Genomic DNA, 22401 nt, shown 5'->3' with positions numbered 1-22401 from the left:
CAACCTGACTACTGAGGCAATCGACTCCCACTCTCCTTTCCCGCCTCCTCGGCATTCCTCTCTTTCCCGTGTCATCCCGTCTCCTTGGCATTCCTCTCTTTCCCGAGTCATCCCGTCTCCTTGGCATTCCTCTCTTTCCCGTGTCATCCCGTCTCCTCGGCATTCCTCTCTTTCCCGTATCATCCCGTCTCCTCGGCATTCCTCTCTTTCCCGAGTCATCCCGTCTCCTCGGCATTCCTCTCTTTCCCGAGTCATCCCGTCTCCTCGGCATTCCTCTCTTTCCCGAGTCATCCCGTCTCCTCGGCATTCCTCTCTTTCCCGAGTCATCCCGTCTCCTCGGCATTCCTCTCTTTCCCGAGTCATCCCGTCTCCTCGGCATTCCTCTCTTTCCCGTGTCATCCCGTCTCCTCGGCATTCCTCTCTTTCCCGTGTCATCCGGTCTCCTCGGCATTCCTCTCTTTCCCGTGTCATCCGGTCTCCTCGGCATTCCTCTCTTTCCCGAGTCATCCCGTCTCCCTGGAGTCATACAAACCACAAGAAAGTGCCTGTGTCTTCCCAGTCTCTCCCTGTGGTGCTTGTCCAGCCTGGGACCTCCCTCTATACTCACTGTTAGGGCCTTGTTCATGTTAGTGGCCGAGCTCTGTTCTCGTGAGCCTGCCATGCTCTCGCCACTCGACAGGCACGCCATTCCTTCTCCCACATGTACGATCCTCACCGGCTATCGTAAGCGTACTATGCGCGTGGGACTTTCAGACTTGGTGTTTATAATCTCTCAGTGCTCCTAACACAGGTCTCTCCAAAGTCTGCACTCCTCACTGCATTTCTACTTATATGGTAAATTTTCCTGTTGGGGTACTGTGCTGGCTAGTTTTACGTCAACATGACACAGGCTAGCGGGATTTGAGAGATGGGAACCTTGATTGAAAAAAATGCCTGTAAGATATTTCTTGATTAGTGATTGAGTCGGGAAGGGCACAGCCCATGGTGGGTGGGGCCCCCCCGGGCACTACCTTCCACCAGCTGAGGAGGCCATAAAAAGCAAGCCAGTAAGCAGCACCCTCCATGGCCTCTGCATCAGCTCCTGCCTCCAGGTTCCTGCCCTGCCTGAGTTCCTGTCCTGACTTCCTTCAGCGATGAACAGTGCTGTGGAAGTGTGAGCCAGATAAGCGCTTTGCTCCCCGCGTGGGTTTGGTCACGGTGTTTCATCATCGCAATAGTAGCCCTAACTAGGACAGGGAGACAGCAATGATTATAATCTTACAATGTATGACCTGTCTACATGTTGGCACAGCACAACATGTGCATCTTAAGTGTTTATAGGAAGGATACTTGACTGCCCACAGAAGCCGTGAATAATATACAGCAACCAGTCACGATGCACTGTGTTTTTAATTATATCCAGAAGTTCACCATTCCATACGTACTTCATATAGGGCTCACTAGAGATCCCAAATACACCTGAAAAACAGAAGTTGGTAACAGAAAGATAAGGACACTGACTGACACCTGCACATTTCCTAGTTCCTCCACTTTTGTTTTTAATGTCAGGACACGACCCTGGCCAGCATTACCACTTTCAGTGACGATCTACCATGAGCACCAGCACGCAGGGCACCGCGCTGTGTCCTTCAAAGGCAAGGAAGAAATGAGTTCTCTGACTGAGCAGAGTTTTTAAATCAAAAGAAAATGGGAGTCAAATGAAGGCTATGATGGCAGGCGCATGAATGAAGACAAATGTGGCAGAGTGGGCTGCATGGACCACAGTTTGAGGTCACAGCGCTTCCAGTGCCACCTCCTCACAGCATGACAGGGAGGGTCCAGAGCGCTCCTTACTACCTGGCGCCTCTGCCCACCTGTGCATGCAGCAGGCAGCTGCTGTGCGGATGGATGAGATACTTAGGCAAAGCAGGGGAGGGGTTAGGACAAGGCGTGCACTGCTCCTCGCCCCATGTGGCATTAGCCATTCTGTCAAGGCTTTTTCATGTGGAGAAATCAGCAAACATATTGACACATGAAGATGAATTTATTACTAAATGGCAATGCGTGTCACAAGACTTACATAAAGTGAACCATGTGAAATGAGCATATTTATATACTGGTGACTTAAAAGCTCTGGATGCCAGCAGTCAGGTAATTCCATTCTTTTCCCTTCAAAATGTGATGGAGTCGGGGCCTGGAGAGATGGCTCAGTGGTTAAGAGCACTGGCTGCTCTTCTAGAGGTCCTGGGTTCAATTCCCAGCAACCATATGGTGGCTCACAACCACCTAAAACTGTAGTCCCACTAGATCTGAGTCCCTTTTCTGATGTGCCTACATACATATAAACAAAACACCCAGACACATAACATAAATAAATAATAAATATGTAAAAAAAACCATGATCTTGGTATTTATTTAGGTTGAAAACATTGCAGTTTAATTTATAGAAACTAGAGGCTGAGGAGACTCAGTAGCTAAGAGCTCTTGTTACTCCTGTGAAGGACCCAGGTTTGATTCTCAGTACCACACAAGAGCTGGCGATAATCTGTAACTCCAGTTTCAGGAGATCTAATGTCCTCTTCAAGCCTCCATGGGCACCAAGCTCACACATAAACATAAAACAAACAAAACTTAAGTGTCTTCTGGCCTTTCAGTGCATCACTCGAGAGAACATGGATGCACTCGGTGTATCTCACTGGTAGCATGCCTGCCTGGCACACAGGAGGCACTGGGTTCAGTCCCCAGAACAACCTACACTAGACATGGTCTGGTCCATGCCTCTAATTTCTGTTTGGGGGAGGAGAAGATAGGAGGTGAAGTTCAAGGTCATCCTGGTGAGACCTTGCAAGGGACCAGAGAGATCAAGGCGCACTCTGTGCAGGGGGAGCGGGGCGCGGGGGTCATCACATTCTCCAAGTGACTTGGTATTGAAATGGATAAGGTGATTCCACCTTGTCCTGACATCATTTGGTGTCTTTCTAGATGCTCCTTAGCTTTCCACTGCCACAACCCCCAGTCATATCCACATTCGCAATGCTTTGGAGCTGGGCAGGGCCTGACCATAGTCCAGACATATGAACTGGAATAAATTTTGCTTGTGCAGGACAAAACATTAAACTAAAATAATTAAGAGAAAGTGTAAATAAAAAACAGTTGTCTTATAGTGTCTGGAAAATAGTGCTAAGCTCTGCAAAAGGGCCAATGCTCCAACTCCTTCCGACATGGATACATGTGTAGGTCTTGTCTTTAAAGTGCTGTGCCGCAGAGCTTCGGCACCAAGAGACTTTCCAAACCCCTAAATCTGGCAATAAAGGTACTGACAAAGGGGCAAGAGCACACTGGGGGGTCTGGCTTAGTCCCTCTTAGGCTGATCGTACTGTGGTCTGGCAACAGCCCGATGGTGCCAGGCAAGAAGATCCGCCTGTGGCCAACTGACACGTCAGGCTGAGACCAGTCACAGTATCAATGGCCTCTGACTTGCTGCACTGACACTCCTGAGTACTGACCCTTGGATCAGCACCTCTGGGCCTCGGTTTCCTACTTGGTCTTTATTTCTGTACAGCTTACTTGTACTTCCCCAGAAGAGATTTTATGTGACTCAGAATATCATATGTAAGTGTCCAGCACATAGTAGGCAACCTGTGGTAACTTTTGTCCTAAACTTGACTCATAATTGACCAATCTCAATGAATGAAAATACAATGGTATACACTCTACAGTATTCAAAAGAAATTCTCCATAAACTGTCACCCAAAGTCTAGATCTCAGTGTGCTCCGTCAAAATGCCTATGAACAATCCCTAGAAACTGACAACATATAATTTCTGACTGGCCTATAAATAAAATCACATGGTGATCAATGATGGATTTAAAAATACATTGGTCAAGTAGAACAACCCGAAAAGATAAAGGCCACCCAGGGACAACGGGAAGAGGCATGTGAGGGAATTTAATGAGGTGCCACGTTAGCACACACGAAGGGTGTAGGAATCACATACCGCTGCCACCCTGTGTAATCAATCCTTCATCCTCAAAGATGTCAAAGCTCTCCTGGCGCGTCCTGGATGTCTCTGACTTCAGCATCTCCAGGGGCATTCGCAGCACGGTAAGATTGTACTGAAGCGAGTGGGACAAATCATAGCTATAGCTGAGAAGAGAACCAGACGTAAGAGATACAGAAGCAGAGACATCTCACGGTGTTGGCTCCCACAGGGAATTACAATCTGTCAGCTAAATTACTTTGCACCTGTTATTTCACTCGAAGCGACGCTGTTAAATGAACATTGCAAAGCACAACCAAGTACAAACATGATTGGAAATTAAAAGAAAACCTCACCACCCAACGTACACATTTGCATTAGAAATAACAATTGTGGTGTGGGTCATATGCATGCATGCAGGTGGTGCAGGCCTGCAACCTCAGTGTGTGCAGGCTGGGGGATGGCGGTACAGGCCTGCGACCTCAGCGTGTGCAGGCTAGGGCATGGCAGTACAGGCCTGCAACCTCAGCATATGTATTTTAACTTGAAGAATGACTTAATCAGACTTCAGTATAGCCAAGAATGACACGAGATCAAAAAGCAAGCCACAGAGTCCATGTCAGAGATTGCCCTGCTCCCCTTACTAGTGAACCCACATGAAGCCTGAGCTGCCCTTCAGCTACGTCTATGTAGAGGATCTAGGTCCAGTCCAGGCATGGTCCTTGGTTGGTGCTTCAGATGCACAGAACCTTCTGGTCCCTGGTTAGTTGGCTCTGGTCTTCTTGTGGAGCCCTTGTTACCTCCAGGTCCTTCTCTCCCCTTAGACTCCCTCCGTTTTGCCAAGTGTTTGGTTGTGAGTCTCAACACGTGTTTTGAACTACTGCTGGGTGGAGCCTCTCAGAGGACAGCTCTGCTAGGCTCCTGTCTGCAAGCCCAGCAGAGCATCAGTAACAGTGTCAGGGGTTGGCTCTCTCCCATGGGGTGGGACTTGGGTTGGGCCAGGCCACAGGGGTAGAGGACAAACTCAGTCCTCATGTGACTTGATGAGCAGAGGTGGGTGCTTGGGGGACTCCCCTTTTCTGGGGACTATGGGAGGGGGAGGGGAGGGAAGGAAGACTAGGAGCGGAGAGGGAGCTATGGTTGTGATGTAAAGTGAATAAATGAATGGATGGATGAATGGATAAATAAATAAATCAAACAATGGACAGAAAGAATGCATAGGACCCCAATGCAACAGTGTCCCCCACGCTTCAGCATCACCTCACAGATGCCACAAGCATAAAATGACACAAGCCCATGAAAAGTAGACGATAAAGACAAACTCATGGACATATAGGGCCCCAAACACACGTGGATAAAAAGTGCTTCACTGAGAACCCCTTGTTCTATGATTTAATAATTTTGCCTTTACATTATATGCTTGTGTTTCTCTTATAAATAAATTAACAAGTAAAGAGAAATCTTTAAAAAATGCAAACCACCTGGTCCATACACAACACCAATGTGGCGCCCTCTCTCAGGCCCAACTCAGGTCTTTATTGTTGAATGCTATGTTGTGTCCTATTTTTCAGTCTGGACACTACAGCAGACGGAACCCTCCATCTATCACAACACCTGTTTCTACCCGGCCCACAAATGGGTCACACCACCATCTTAACACTGTATCATAATGGTCTACCATGTGCTTAGTTTGTCTCTTTCCTGACTATGTCATATAGGTCTCCACAAATGTCTCTGTACCAAAAGAGATTTCTATTTTATCTCCCAAATGTATTCTCAGGATGCATTTTCACATCTGCTTAATGCTACATTCATCCCACCAAACTATTAGTTCACAATGCCACCAGCAACACACCGGGACCAAAATACGTTTCCTATTTCTACTTAATTTTCACTTAATTTTGCCAGCCCATTAACTGGCACTGGACGGTGGCACCGCTACAAGTCTGCCCTAGGACTAATGCAATCTCATTTTGATCATTCGAAATTACAAAATGAGATTATTTCTTTAAATTGTACTAATTTCTTCCTGAAAGGAAGGTGATTTTTATAGTGACAGTAAGTGCTTTTGAACTTATCCATTCAAATTTTCAAGAATCGGGTTATTAAAGAGAAGAAAGTCCTAGAGCTTAATGAATTTAGATGAAATAATCTAGCTATTGATTAATTCCCGATTTTCTTTCTATAATCTAATAAAATTAAGGTGACAGAAGTAAAATTTGGCTCAAACTTACCTAAAATAAAAATTGCTAGAGAGATCCACATTTTGAAATATCCTTAGGTACCTAAAAAAACATTAAAGCATGTTACAAGCATGAACTATTGCTTCTCATGGCTTTAACACACAGTCAGGCTAACCTTACATTAGTCAGTGTGCTCGCTGAGCTGAGCAGTTCCAGCCACCTGCGGCACGGGTGTGCATCTGCCAGCTGTCCCTCAGACACCTACCTACCTGGAACTGCACCTCAGTATGTAGTGACTGCGCTCCCAAATGGGCGGGGTGTGGGGGTGGGGAGTAAAGACAGCAGTTGTTGCTGTTAGATTTACAGGTCCTCAGAGGATGGAGAAAGCGTACTTACAAAAGCAAACAAGATGCTGTGGGTTACCCTAACTTTAAGTTGGAAAGATTTTTAACATGGAAACAGAGGAGGATAGAATAAAATACCAGTCCACTCAGGAAGAACATCCGTTCACAGTTTCTCATATTTGTTTCACATTCAAACGTAGATAAGTAACAAAAACATACTTTCCAAAGTTAAAATTCTCTTTAGCTTCACAAGCCCTGTTCCCTCTCCAGACGAAACTTTCTTGGTACTGCTCGCATCCTGCGCGGTGCCTCCACTGGGACACTACAGGCATCTCCAGGGGGACGCCTCGAACCCCGCATGCTCTTCTGCAGGCATCTCCACGGGGACGCCTCGAACCCCGCATGCTCTTCTGCAGGCATCTCCAGGGGGACGCCTCGAACCCCGCATGCTCTTCTGCAGGCATCTCCAGGGGGACGCCTCGAACCCTGCATGCTCTTCTGCAGGCATCTCCACGGGGACGCCTCGAACCCTGCATGCTCTTCTGCAGGCATCTCCAGGGGGACGCCTCGAACCCCGCATGCTCTTCTGCAGGCATCTCCAGGGGGACGCCTCGAACCCCGCATGCTCTTCTGCAGCTCTCTGCTCCCTGTCTGAACGCAGCTGCACCAAAGCTAAGGATTTAACTTGTTGAACGGTTTGCTCAGCCTTCACATCCTATAGGCTGTGTTGTATTTCTGCGTCTCTCAACTAGACCAGGCAGCTGGGTGTGGGAGGTTACACCTGTGGTCCTAGCATTTGGGAAGCCGAGGCAGGAAGCTCACCCTGAGTGTAAGGCCAGCCTAGGCTCCAGAGGGAGACACTGTGGGGGGAGGGGGTCACAGGAGGAACCTAAACAGATAAAAGTACAGTGCAGCCAGGGATGCTGCGTCTTCTTGTCCACCTGAGGCCCTTGCACAGAGTCTGAGCCACTGGGGTAGACAACGTACATTTTCAGTTTTACTGTAACATGAAAAGCCTGTGTTTGCTAAGGGTTAAAAGAGTGTAACTCCAGCTCCTGGTGTATAGACTCACTGACACTCATGGCGTAAGATATAACCGCGTTCCCCACATTGCTGCTAGCACTTGATGACAGCAGATGCCTTTAACCACTCCCCACCCGACACTCATGAGAAGGAAAGAGTCCCTGTTAGATCTGATCACTAGCAAGGCTTCTCCCCTGCCTGCTGCCTGCTGCTCCGTCCGCAGCACTTCTCAGGGCTGGTCAGAGAAACCCTTCGGAAGGTGTTAGGCGTTAGGTAGTTAGGTACTCTGTCTATGTGACCGCTGCCTCCTGAGCAGCCTAGACTGTAAAGACACTTTTGATTTTGAAAGTATTTACATCCATCACCGCTCTCCTTCTGCCTTGTGCGGTGTTTTATTTATGAAATCTTCCTCCACGACGGGATCATAAAGCTGTTTTCCTAAAACTATCTCTGTATTTCTGAAATTGCGTCCCCGGTCTTACCAGAGATTAGAATCTAATTCCATTCTGTCAAGTGGAAAACCAACAAAACTTGGGTCTGTCTTCTCCACAGCAGGCGGGTTCACGGCGCTATGTCTGTGGGGTCCCTGTTTCCTATGGAAAGTGGGTCGTTTCCCGGGCTTTCTCGTTTGTCCCGATCAATGCCAGTGCCCTCATCAATAACCAGCAGTCTCACCACAGATCGCTGTCTCTTCCTCTCAATTACTTTGAGTGCTACATCTGCTTAGACTTCCCCCTTCTTTTTTAACATTTATTTTTATTTTATGGATATGGGTGTTTTGCCTGCATGTGCATAAATACATGCCTGGTGCAGGGGGCCCAGAAGATGGTATGCAATTCCCTGAATTTAGATTAACAGATCTCTCCAGCCTCCTCTTCGCCCTTTTTGTTTTGTTTTGTTTTGTTTTGTTTTATATTTGTCCAAACTAAGACCAACTTTTGATTTTCTATGTGAATTTGAAAGCCTTGTTTTACTTTTAAATTGTATTGAAGCACATGTTGTGGTTGTGTGCACGTGAGCACCAGAGTGGGCACTTGATTGCCCGGCAGCTGTGAGCTGCTGATGCAGGGACTGGGAACTGAACCTGGGCCCTCTCCAAAGGCAGCGAGCAAAGTGTGCCTCGCTGTGGACCCCTCTCTCCAGCTGCAAGTAAGTTTGTTACATTTCACTTTCTTCTGAAATCAACTTACGATTTGGAGTTCAGTTGCATTACATCTCTCATTTCTAAAGAAAACTAACCTTACGGTCAAAAGCCAGCCCACCCGTGAACAAGTGCATAACCTTCCAATTATTTAGGGCTTTAAAAAAAATCTTCTAGGACTGTTCTATATTTTCAGCATTGTGTTTTATGTACTTCTCCCAGGTACCGTGCTATGCTGTTGTGAACGGCATCGTTCATTTTTCTTTTGGTTACTGCCTGTGATGGCTGTCCTTAGTTCTCAGCACAGCTACATCTGCCATTAGCTAAGCCCAGACAATGGAGGGCACACCTGTGTGTGTGTGTTGGGGGGTGGGGGAGGTTTGCTAATCTGGATCTTTGAGGTAGGAAGAGAGGCCTTTCATCTAGGTCTTGAGGGCCACACCTTCTGCTGGAAGCCTAAATAAGGACATGGAAGGAGGAAGCTCTTGCTCTTTGCCTGCTGGCTATCGCCTCCCTACAGGGTCCACCCCTTGTAGGCTTCCCTGGTGTTGGAGTCCACTTCCTCAGGATTCCAGCGGACACTGAGGACCAGCTGAGACATCCAGCCTCACGGACCGAGCATCTACTGGATGCTTAGGCTTTCCACTCACAGGCAGCTTTGCTGGATTGGACCACATCTGTAAGAAGTCACTCTAATAACCTCCCTTTCCTCTATGTAGAGATTCACCCTGCAAGTCCTGCTTCTCCCAAGAATGCCAACTAACATGCTGCCCATGGGTAGAAACATTTCTGGTTCTTCCCCACTGATCATTTTCCTTCGGTCGCCTTGCTGCATGCTCGCACTTGCATTCTTAGTAGTGTCAGCCTCCTCTGGGGCTTAGTTCCTTATTTTTCTGATCTAGTCTATTGGCAATGCATCAGCTAGGGTTCTAAATGCAATGCCGACTGTTAGTTATGACAGCATATTCCTTGATAGCTCCTTACCTTAATTAAAGGCAAGGCTTTTAAAGTTCCACTTGTAAGAAAATTTGATTATAGGCTTTTAATAAACACCTTTCAATGCTGCTGTAAGCATCATTGCTAAGATTTAATCCCAAAGACCTGGGAATTTGCCACATACATCACTGGTTCTATGAAGACACTCATACGTGTCCTCAACATCGCCTTAGAGTAGTAAACTGTCCAGGTAACTGTCCTACTGTCCATATAAGTATGCAGTGCAGCGATAGCAACTACCTACCAAAAATGTGAAATATTTAATAGTATTGCATTTTATTTCCTGAAAGTTTTGCAAATATTCTTACTTATTGTATTATTGGATCACATATCTCTGTAATTATATTAGGAAATACTATTTCATTCCTCCTTCATAACAAGCTACTGATATAATTGTATTGTCTTGTAGATAATGCCTACACGCCACACAGTATTAATCATAAGATAATTTCATTTTTAAGATTATTAAACCACTATATTAAACAATATAACATAGTATAGCTAAATCCTAAACTATTACCAGCCATAAAAATATATGCACCTTGGTGTCGTTTTAATTTTCATAGCATGACATCAAATGAACCCTTCTAACTTTAAATCTATCAATTGATAGTAGCTTTCCTCACATTCTCAGATCTCCAATAATTTCACCAAACCTCTAAAAGATTTCAGATCTACAGAAAATCAGGGAATAAGGAGAGTACATTGAAAACTAACATGACCTTCTTCTAAATTCACCACTGACTCCTCTGCTTAGACACATGCAAACTCTGTTTTTCTAAGTCGCTTAACTGAAAAAACCCTAATATGCAAATCTGAGATCTGCGGGTGTCTTGGGCACTGATGTGATGCCACCATGGGAAATCCAGAGCCTGTCTCTAATGACACATCACAGTCAAAGCATGGGTGCACTGGCTACTGCACAGCACCATCTTCAGGCCATGGATCTGACAAGGTGCATGAACCACATGACTGAATTCTGTGTTCAGACTTGAGTCCCGTTCCTGAGATACTTTGTTGTGTTTTCATGTATATTCCAAAAGTGACAAAGGATGAAACACTTCTGGCCCCAAACACTTCTCACAAGTGATTCTTAATTTGTATCAAGGAGTCTAAGTTTAATTTATTAATTTAGCACCCTTAGTTTATAGTCCCATATGCTTCCTAAAACTGTCCCAATAAAGTCCCTCATAGCTCTGTGTATGTGTGTGCATATGCGCACAAGTCTTCACCAAGAATCTAAGTGAAATTCACAGGCTGTCACTTTGATTCTAAAATCTACAAAAACCTCTCTTTTTTTCCCTAGATGACTTGCACATTTTTAAAGGGCATGCGAGACCGTGTCTTGCAAAAGGTCTCAGCATGTGGATTCGTCTGATTACTTCTGCATGCTCGGAGCATTTTCAGTAAGATTACTAGGGTAGTCTGTGTTCTTCCCAATGCTTCACACTAAAAGGTAACGTTAGGGCTTGAGAGAAAGCCCAGTGGGTGAGGTGCTTAACAAGCATGACAGTGCGCCAACATAAAACTCCAGGGGAGGCTGCAGGCGCCTTCGACCCAAGAGCTGGTGGACAGCCAAGGAGACTTCAGCATCACGGGGGCCCGCTGGCCGCCATGCTAGCTCGAAAAACAGCAAGCTCTGGGTTTGGTGAGAGGCCATGACTTAAGGGGAAAAGGCAGAGAAATGATACAACAGGACACCCCACGTCAGGCCTCTGCATGCATGCATACCACACACATATGCACATACACACATACAACACACACAACAAATAAATAAATAGGTGACGCTAAGTGTCATTGTTTGGTTAAATATGCCTCCCAGATTTAAGGTAAGAAATCATTGTTCATCTCTGTAAACACCTTCAAAAGTCCTACATTTTTGCATGTTGACACTATGTGATACTTGTGTCCCACAACTGGCAGCTTTAGCAGTGACTGCCAATCCTTGTCAAGACTGTCAAAAAGACCTTTACAGGCCCGAGCAGAAACTGGAATTTTGACCCAGCATTTGATAGTTCTCGAAAACATTTGTATTTCTTTGGTTTTGTTGTTGTCAAAAATAAATAATAAGTTAAGCCGGGTGTCGTGGCACATGCCTTTAATGCCAGCACTCAGGAAGCAGAGGCAGGTGGATCGCTGTGAGTTTGAGGCCAGCCTGGTCTACAAAATGAGTCCAGGACAGCCAAGGCTACACAGAGAGACCCTGTCTCAAAAACAAAGAAACAAAACAAACAAAAACAAACAACAAAAAGCAAAATAACAATAATAATAATTATTACAATTATAATTATTATTATTATTATTATTGTTGCTGTTGTTATTATTATTGTTATTGTTGTTGTTGTTGTTGTTGTTATTATTATTATTATTATTATTATTATTATTATTATTATTATTATTATTATTATTATTATTATTTGTCAGCACCTGGGCATACCTAGCTTCATCGGGGTGAGTGATCCGGACGGAGTCATTGGGTATATAAATCATATTTGTATCTTCAATCTTATATATCGCATGGCCTCCAATATCTGCCATCTTCCTCCGCTTGGTTATTAGCACAATGTAATAGCCTTCTAAGAATCTGACAAAACCTGTGCAATAAAGAAACCAAATATAATGTCACATAAACCTAGTAATGCAAATGATTTTAGACACATCACTACCAAAGTCCTTGCATATTTCCTACTTTAATGTTTTTATAGCTCCACAGCCATATAAATTTTTGGCTGTTATATAACCTAAAAATATTGTGGGGGTGGGGCCAGAGATGTGGCTCAGTTGGTAGAGTGCTTGCCTGGCATGCACTTAACATGTCATCCCTTGGAATGGAAGCAGGAAGCTCAGGTGTTCCACGTCACCTTCAGCTACACAGTGAATTTGGGGCCAGCCTGAGTTACATGACCCAGTCACATGTATGGAAAGTATACTACCAGACACAGAATACCTTTCAATTCTATATAAAGGAATCTTCTAGAAGTCTGCTAATAAATATACTGAGTTGTACAACATCCAGCCAGTGAGTTCCTATGCCAGCCAGCTCCTCCCTGAAAGCCTTCGGTGAGAGCAGCCTTCCCACAGAGAGGTATGAAGAGCCCCACAAGGAAGCCAGGGCCCTCAGAGCACAGCTCCTGGGAAACAAAGCAGCCACATCACATCTCTTGGTTGTAATTTCCATTGTGGCCCTGGATTTTCTGCCCCCATGCATCCCCCATCTTTAATGGTGATTTAGTAGTACTCTACTTGATTGTTTATTTTTGCCACTCTCCCCTTCAACACACCAAAAGAGTGTCCTCTAAGAGGTGGCAAAGGAAAGGAAAGGACACAGAACTGAGAACTGTACCTCAGACTGCAAGCTACCAGTCACCTGCTCCGTCCATACGCTCCAGGGACAGATGAAACAATTTTGTGATGGTGTTCATCATCTCACCATGGTCCCCACAATTCCTGCTGGTCACCACAGAACAATGGAGCAGCTCTGATACTGGCACAAGTCCATAACTGAGAATGAGGGCTTAGAAGCACTTGAGCCTTTGAGGTTGCCACAAAATCCATCTGTATGCATGCTCTGTGAAATTTACTCTGAACAAGGCATAGGGGTCTGCAAACCGCACATGGCACACTCCACACACAAGTTATGCATCGCAGCATTATGTGGGACTCTAAGAAGTACTGTGGGAAGGCTGGTGCTTAGGTACAAGAAGCTGAGAAAACTGGGTGTGTGCCTTTAATCCCAGCACTCGGGAGGCAGGCAGACCGCCATGAGTTCAAGGCCAGCCTGGTGTACAAAGAGAGTCCAGGATAGCCAAGGCTACACAGAAAAACGAAGAAGAAGAAGAAGAAGAAGAAGAAGAGGAGGAGGAGGAGGAGGAGGAGGAGGAGGAGGAGGAGGAGGAGGAAGAGGAGGAGGAGGAAGAGGAGGAGGAGGAGGAAGGAGAAGAAGAAGTAGAAGGAGGAGGAGGAGGAAGAGGCGGCAGCAGCAGAAGCAGCAGCTAATGCTGCTGAGGCATACTGCTCTGGATTCGTATAAACTTATAAACATCCACAAATTTGGCATGCTGGAAGTTACCAGAGAAGATATTTTAGAATAAAAGGTAGCCAACCTTTCCCATATGCACTCTTTTGACAGTGACATGATGTCTTTCTTCAAAGCTATTTTCTATAATTTCAGTGTCTTTTGGTATTTCTGAGACAAGACTAGAAAAATCAGAGACTTTCATTGACTCACTATTTAGTCTTCACTGACCTGAAACTTCCCTCGCATGGGTAAATCGCACATATGAAATATATCTCCAGGAGAATAATAACTGCATTTGGTACATATCATATCATTTTACTTGTGATGGAGTCTTTTGATGTCTTCACTACCTAGGGGCAGCCTCAGGCCAAAGAGGCCTCAAACTACAGGGATCTAAGAATGCCACCTATAAGAGAGACACGGAAACACTTTACCTCTGCCCAGTGTGCATAAAATTAGTACCTAGCTATCAGTTGATTCAAATGAGCTTTCTGGTATTAAAATCTTGGTGAGGAATAGAAAATTAAGCAAAGAGAACTGCTAAAAGTAAGGATGTCAAGAGCAACCAAAAATTACCAAGGTGCCACAAAAAACAATATTGCAGGAGTATAGACACCATTTACTATAAAGACAACCAGCCCAACAATGTCATAATACCCAAGGACAGCTATTTTAATGCAATTTCCCTTCACTTTATTATAGTTAGTCATCAAGGGAATTTCTATTTTGAATAGTACTAGTCACTAAGGCAATATATACCACATACACCTTGGGAAATAACCATCAAAAAGTTGGCCTATGGGCTGGAAAGATGGCTCACCAATTAAGAATTAATTGTTCTTGCTGAGGACCCAAGTTTGATTATCAGAGACCACAAAACATGGTTTACAACTTCCTGCAGCTCCAACTGCAGGGGATCAGACTCCCTCTTCTGGCTTCTGTGGGCATTTTCATGTATGCGCACACACACACTTAAAAATAAATCCTTTGGACTAGACTCTAGCCCAGTGGTTTTCAAAGTTGCAGCTCTTTGAAACAGTTCCTCATGTTGTGGTGACCCCAACCATACATTGTTTTGTTGCTACTCCATATCTGCAATTCTGCTACTGTTATGAAAAAATATAAACATCTGACATGCGACTCCTGGGGGCGTCATGGTGTACAGGTTGAGAACAACTGCTCTAGGCCGTCTAGCCATCTATCTAGTCACTAGAGAGATGGTTCGGCAGTTCAGAGCACTGACTGCTCTTCCCAAGGCCTGGGTTTGATTCCCAGTGGCTTGGAACCATCTTTAACTCCAACTCCAAGAGAAATAACATCCTCTTCTGGCCTCCACAGGCACCAGGCATGCACACAGGTGCACAGACATACAGTTAGACAAAACACTCGTATAGATAAAAATAACAAAATATTAATAAAAATAAATATTTTAAGTTATAGTAAAATATCAGATTAAAAGAATAAAACTGGACTACTAGGTAACTATTAAGTTAAAAAATAGTGTACTTAAGACGTAAGAGAAGGATTTACTTTGGCTTGCTGTTTGAGGGGATACAGCTCACAGGGTGCAGAAGAAATGGCACGGGGACACTGGGAAGATGGGGGCTGGTCGCATTGCACCCACAGCTTTAAAAACAAAAGCAGACAGACACAAATGCTGCCACTTAATTCTTCAGTCTGAGACTCCAGCCTACAGGATGGTGCTGCCCACATCCAGGGTGAGCCTCCCTGCCTCAGGTATAAGCCTTTCTGGAAATACACTCACAGACACACCCAGACAGTGTCCCCATGGTGATTCTAAATCCCATCAAGTTGACAATGGAGATTACCCGTCACACGTGCCTTACCACTGTCTTCATGGGCAGCCACCAGGACCCCAATGGGCCTAAAAGAGGATGGAGCAGCTGAGACACCATGTTGGGAGAAAACCAACATGTCAGGGTACAGTAAAGGTTTCAATAAGCTGAGTTTAAATAGCGAGTGCTAACTGGAAACTTGAAATGGCATAAAGTCCATATTAACTGTTAATATCAGTAGCAATGACTGACCTGGTACATACTGTACCAAGTCTAGCAAGTTTATGAAACACTCAACGTTCCAGCAGTCAGGAAGCCGTGAGGCAAACGGTCTCTGCTTTCAATTCCAAGCTCCCCAAGCCCTGAGCAGTCTGCCTTTGCCGTGATGACTACTTCCCAACATCCCGGCTCCTGCGGGCACCTTCGTGCCATCAGCCTGTGCTGTCAGCCCTACGGAGTCCTTGCCTCTCTTCCCTATTTCCACCCAGACCACATTCCATCCTCAGGCTGCAGTGGAAATCTCTCCTGCTCCCCCCCCCCCCCAGTAATACAACTACGACAGGATGTAACTTCCCTTGTGTCTTGGCTGTGCAATTATAGCCTACAGTTGCCTTGTCTGCACCGGCTTCTCTCCTCTGTCCTGGCACAATCAGGCACAGAGCTATCTGTGATGGCTAACGTCACCTAGGGGACAAACCTCTGACTGAGTCTGTGAGGCCATTTCCAGGGCGGATTGAATGAAGCAGAAGACTCACTCTGAATGTGTGCCTTACCACACATGGGCTGCGGCTGGGACTGGATGAAGTGGAAAAGATGGGAACAAGGGAGCTGAACTCAGTGCTCGGCTCCACACTCACTGAGCTCCATGCTCAGCTCTGTGCTCACTGAGGTCCGTGCTCACTGAGGCCCGTGCTCACTGAGGTCCGTGCTCACTGAGGTCCGTGCTCACTGAGGTCCGTGCTCACTGAGGTCCGTGCTCACTGAGGTCCGTGCTCACTGAGGTCCGTGCTCACTGAGGCCCGTGCTCACTGAGGTCCGTGCTCACTGAGGTCCGTGCTCACTGAGGTGCGTGCTCACTGAGGCCCGTGCTCACTGAGGCGCGTGCTCACTGAGGCGCGTGCTCACTGAGGTCCGTGCTCACTGAGGCCCGTGCTCACTGAGGTCCGTGCTCACTGAGGTGCGTGCTCACTGAGGTCCGTGCTCACTGAGGTGCGTGCTCACTGAGGTCCGTGCTCACTGAGGCCCGTGCTCACTGAGGTCCGTGCTCACTGAGGCCCGTGCTCACTGAGGTCCGTGCTCACTGAGGTGCGTGCTCACTGAGGTCCGTGCTCACTGAGGTGCGTGCTCACTGAGGTCCGTGCTCACTGAGGTGCGTGCTCACTGAGGCCCGTGCTCACTGAGGTCCGTGCTCACTGAGGTCCGTGCTCACTGAGGTCCGTGCTCACTGAGGTCCGTGCTCACTGAGGTCCGTGCTCACTGAGGTGCGTGCTCACTGAGGCCCGTGCTCACTGAGGTGCGTGCTCACTGAGGTGCGTGCTCACTGAGGTCCGTGCTCACTGAGGTCCGTGCTCACTGAGGCCCGTGCTCACTGAGGTCCGTGCTCACTGAGGTGCGTGCTCACTGAGGTCCGTGCTCACTGAGGTCCGTGCTCACTGAGGCCCGTGCTCACTGAGGCGCGTGCTCACTGAGGTCCGTGCTCACTGAGGTCCGTGCTCACTGAGGTCCGTGCTCACTGAGGCCCGTGCTCACTGAGGTCCGTGCTCACTGAGGTCCGTGCTCACTGAGGTCCGTGCTCACTGAGGTGCGTGCTCACTGAGGTCCGTGCTCACTGAGGTCCGTGCTCACTGAGGTCCGTGCTCACTGAGGTCCGTGCTCACTGAGGTCCGTGCTCACTGAGGTCCGTGCTCACTGAGGTCCGTGCTCACTGAGGTCCGTGCTCACTGAGGTCCGTGCTCACTGAGGTCCGTGCTCACTGAGGTCCGTGCTCACTGAGGCCCGTGCTCACTGAGGCGCGTGCTCACTGAGGTCCGTGCTCACTGAGGTCCGTGCTCACTGAGGTCCGTGCTCACTGAGGTCCGTGCTCACTGAGGTCCGTGCTCACTGAGGTCCGTGCTCACTGAGGTCCGTGCTCACTGAGGCCCGTGCTCACTGAGGCGCGTGCTCACTGAGGTCCGTGCTCACTGAGGTCCGTGCTCACTGAGGTCCGTGCTCACTGAGGTCCATGCTCACTGAGGTGCGTGCTCACTGAGGTGCGTGCTCACTGAGGTCCGTGCTCACTGAGGCGCGTGCTCACTGAGGTCCGTGCTCACTGAGGCCCGTGCTCACTGAGGTGCGTGCTCACTGAGGTCCGTGCTCACTGAGGTCCGTGCTCACTGAGGTCCGTGCTCACTGAGGTCCGTGCTCACTGAGGTCCGTGCTCACTGAGGTCCGTGCTCACTGAGGTCCGTGCTCACTGAGTTCCGTGCTCACTGAGGTCCGTGCTCACTGAGGTCCGTGCTCACTGAGGCCCGTGCTCACTGAGGTGCGTGCTCACTGAGGTCCGTGCTCACTGAGGTGCGTGCTCACTGAGGTCCGTGCTCACTGAGGTGCGTGCTCACTGAGGTCCGTGCTCACTGAGGTCCGTGCTCACTGAGGTCCGTGCTCACTGAGGTCCGTGCTCACTGAGGTCCGTGCTCACTGAGGTGCGTGCTCACTGAGGTCCGTGCTCACTGAGGTGCGTGCTCACTGAGGTGCGTGCTCACTGAGGTGCGTGCTCACTGAGGTCCGTGCTCACTGAGGTCCGTGCTCACTGAGGTGCGTGCTCACTGAGGTGCGTGCTCACTGAGGTCCGTGCTCACTGAGGTCCGTGCTCACTGAGGCCCGTGCTCACTGAGGTGCGTGCTCACTGAGGTGCGTGCTCACTGAGGTCCGTGCTCACTGAGGTCCGTGCTCACTGAGGTCCGTGCTCACTGAGGTCCGTGCTCACTGAGGTCCGTGCTCACTGAGGTGCGTGCTCACTGAGGTGCGTGCTCACTGAGGTCCGTGCTCACTGAGGTCCATGCTCACTGAGGTCTGTGCTCACTGAGGTCCGTGCTCACTGAGTTCTGTGCTTGGCTCCATGCTCAGCTCCGTGCTCACTGAGCTCCATGCTCTCTGCTTCCTGAGTCTGGATGTGATGTGACCAGCTGCCCCATGCCACTGTGCCACTGCTGCTGTGCCTTCCCTGCCACGAAGGACTGTACCCTTCACTCACAAACCTTTCTTTGGTTACTTTTGTCACAACCATGAGAAAAAGTAACTAAAGTGTCATCATACAGTAAAGACAGGCTTAATGATCTGTCATGAGAAGATTACAGAGCATCGAACTACAGGAAAGCGGGGCAGGCTCAGACTAAAACAGACTGTACTAAAGAGATCAACATCAGGCCACATGTGGAGATGTACACCTTTAATCCCAGTACTAGGGAGGCAAAGGCAGGAGGATCTCTGTGAGTTCTAGGGCAGCCTGGTCTATAGAGCAAACTCCAGGCCAGCCAGAGCTACATAGTGAGACCCTGTCTCAGAGAAAGAGAAGGGGGAAGGAGAGGAGAAAGAGACAGACAGACAGACAGACAGACAGATAAACAGACAGAGACAGAGAGACAGAGCGACAGGGAGGGAGGGAGAGACAGAGAAAGAGAGAGACAGGGAGGGAGGGACAGAGAGAGAGAGAGAGGCTTGGAATCCCTTATCCTGAAGTTCTACGGAACTTGCTATAAATGGAGAGCAGACCTCTGAGTCACAGTGACTTACACTATACAGTAAGAATAGCATGCTTTCTTTCCCTCCGTAATTTTGAAGAAACTTTCTCACTGAGTAAGAAAGCGATCACTGTCTGTGCTGGCTAGGTTTTACGTCAACTTGACACAAGCTAGGGTCATCTGGCAAGAAGGAATCTTAACCAAGAAACTGTTTCTCTAGGGCCAGTCTAGAGGCAAGTCTGTAAGGCATTTCCTTGACTGGGAGTTGATATGGAGGGTCCAGCTCACTGTGAGCATTACCCTCAGGCTGGTGGTCCTGGATGGGCAGGCTGCTCAAGCCACGGAGAAAGCATCATCCCTCCATGGCCTCAGCAGCATCCCTGCCTCGAGTTCCTGCCCTGACTGCTCTGGATGGGGGACGATAAACACAAGCCAAATAAACCACTTCCCCAACCTGCTGTGGTCATCGGATCATCTCAGCAATAGAAACAAGCCATCATCCAAAGAAGGGGGTCTGTGACAGCCTACACTGTAGCCTGCCCTTAGGAGAAATTCCTGTTTAATTTAATGCAAGTTTTTCTGTATCTTTAATTCCAGCTGACTGATAGTAGGGCAGATGTTTGTAGCTCAAACGAATTTTTACTTTTCAATCCACAGCAAGCCAGGCAGCAGATTTCTCTATTTGTTAGTGTCTATATAAACCTGCACGGTGCTGAGCACATGAGTGTTCGTTCAAATGTTGTCTGATGGATTGATGATGATGTTTAAAGCAGCCAGAGCCACGGATGACATGTTAATATACACCTACAGAGCCATATAAGCTCTCTTTAAGTAATCCGTATCACAGTAAACGGACAGACAAGGGAGGCAGGCACATCTCTTACCTACGACACCAAAAGCAGAGACGGCTCGGAATAGCCCGGAGGATCCTTTCTGACCCATCTTTGTTCTGTTTCCTAGATCCAAGCGGCCGAGAAGCTCCCGCACTTCTTGCTGGGTGTACACGTGCTGTGAAAAAAAAAACACAGGCCACCTGTAAGACCGTGCTAACCCCTCAGGTTATGCACTGCCCCTGAAAACTGCAAGTTGCCTGTACGACTCCTGAGTAAGATTTCATGAACTGCATAACATATGACTAAGTAACCATTAGAGAGAGAAAGGGAGAAAGTTCTGGCACCTGGGCTCACGTTGCCATGTTCAAAGATCCACCTGTTTCAGTAAGTTGGTGAGCCCCTTAAAATGACATGCAGGCCCTCGGCTAAATGCGCATTGGTATGACGTGGCCCGTAACAGTTAGCTCCTCAAAGGTCTCCCTCATTGTGCATGCCCACTCCCAAGTAAAAGCAAGAACACCTCACTATATTAATAAAAGCTCCCGGGCAGGTGCAAGGTAACAGTCTCTGGGAACTAGGTCAGGGGATCAAAAACCGTAATAATGAATTTATCCACAGCAGTTAGAACACAGGGCATACTCTGCAAAGAGTTTCATAAAAATGATTCCACATTATAACTGCTAGTATACTTCACAAAAGAGGGACCTATGTGGATTCAGAAATATTTAAGCAGGAACTTCAACACCAAGAGCAAGTTGCCTCGCTTGGAAAAGCTCAAATTGACACGTCAACAGCACGACATTATATGGCACCTTTGACTACCAGCCTCGTGTTGTTGGGTGGCTTGCACTGAGCCTTGGCACACCTGAATCTAGACAACACAGGAGCTGCACAGTGACTGCTCACCATTCCTTGCTGTACAGCAAGCCATCAGCACAGTAAAACATCGACGTGTCCCCTGACTCCGGCTAGCTTCCTGCTGAAGTACAGTGACACTAGCTCTCTTTGGTAGACGCAATATTAAGTTATACTGAACCCTTAGAAGGTCACTTGATTAAGAAAAGTATATTATTCATTGTTTCACTGGGAGAATGTGTGCTCTCAGAAGCAAATCAAATTGAAGGGCAAAGTATAAGTCGGCCTAATTTCTCAACACCAGCAAGTTCTCAAAGCCGGATTAGAGACTTTAGATGTGTGTATAAAAATGGGTACCCTAACCACTAAAAGCTGTGACACCCCCCCCCCAGTTCTCTGAACAGCTCACACTGAAGTCCCTGCTTGCGGTGAGGTCCGACGCTTACCCTGTCATCAATCACGACCAAATCTTTTGGTTCCGTCCTATCAATTTTCAGGACGCGGTATTTCGTTTCTGCATGATTGCTCCCGACGAGAAAGTATCTCTATAAAGAAAGAGAATGTCAGTTGTGAAAGTGTTTTGCCCTGCAGACGTTTTATAACACACATTACACTTTGAAAAAGCATTAATAGTCAGTCTGCTTCCTACAGTGTATGCCTGTTAAGCACAACTAGAGGGCTAAAGGGACGGATCCCAAAAGGTCAATTTTTAAACTGAAACATCCTTAGAGCTGCATGATGAGCACCGTTCTGATGTCTCACATACGCCCAGGAACCAGGTCAGATGAATTTAATTCTACCACAGCATCAGCGATTGGCCGATGTGATGCTTCAGCTTTGCCTGGAAGCAGCAGAGCTGACAAGTCTGGAAGCAGCAGAGCTGACAAGTGTTAGAAAGCTCAACATGTAATTAGGAAGGTTAGACAATTATAGCTATTGAAATATTATAGTTTGGCAAATAAGTCTGAAGGTTTCCTGTCACGTGTAAAAATGATTGTGAGGGAGCAACTGTGAAGGCTCGCCCCAGTCTGAGGGATTGCAAGGCTGCACAGTCCCCAACACCTTTCCCAAGAAGATACTGGAAACAATATCCACCAAACTCCTGAACACAACAGCTTTAGTTGCCATATCATTGGGAACAATATAGATGATAACAATGTCAAATATTGATCCTATATCTAGATATAAAATTCATAAGCAAAACTAAGTGGATTTTTTAAAATTTTGTGCTAAGAATCAAACACATGGTAAGCACACAGTCTACCAAGCTGTCTCCCCAGCTCAATTATTCTTAAATTACTTTAAAGAAGATAAGTAAAATTTCATTAGCAAAATAAATAATGTAAAGATATTTTGCTTCAAACATGTCCTTTAAAAAAAAACACTTTTCAAACCAAAATACCAGCTGCCACAATCAGCTGGTATTTTACCATCTCACTGGTTATGTGATGTATAGATGAAAAAGCAATTAAAAAATAAATACAACTGTCTACATCAAATACCAAGCTGGAGCGTATCTACCATAGAAAATC

At 47.0% G+C, this 22401-nt stretch overlaps 1 protein-coding gene across 1 annotated transcript in view; it reads right to left on the bottom strand.

The window, feature by feature from the left end:
* The window catches only part of FIG4 (FIG4 phosphoinositide 5-phosphatase), a 118793-nt gene that overhangs the window by 69286 nt on the left and 27106 nt on the right, over window positions 1-22401 (bottom strand). The window contains exons 2-7 of the mRNA XM_084775102.1: window positions 21316-21414; window positions 20066-20189; window positions 12086-12242; window positions 6193-6243; window positions 3977-4125; window positions 1330-1458 (exon numbers count right to left, since the gene is read on the bottom strand). Of these exons, the coding sequence (XP_084631228.1) occupies window positions 1330-1458; window positions 3977-4125; window positions 6193-6243; window positions 12086-12242; window positions 20066-20189; window positions 21316-21414 (709 nt within the window). The remainder of the gene's footprint in view (window positions 1-1329; window positions 1459-3976; window positions 4126-6192; window positions 6244-12085; window positions 12243-20065; window positions 20190-21315; window positions 21415-22401) is intronic.

This window comes from Acomys minous (genome assembly GCF_964271855.1).
Source record: "Acomys minous genome assembly, chromosome: 3".
NCBI classification, from domain to species: Eukaryota; Metazoa; Chordata; class Mammalia; order Rodentia; family Muridae; genus Acomys; species Acomys minous.
This window is presented reverse-complemented; position numbering and strand designations above follow the sequence as displayed.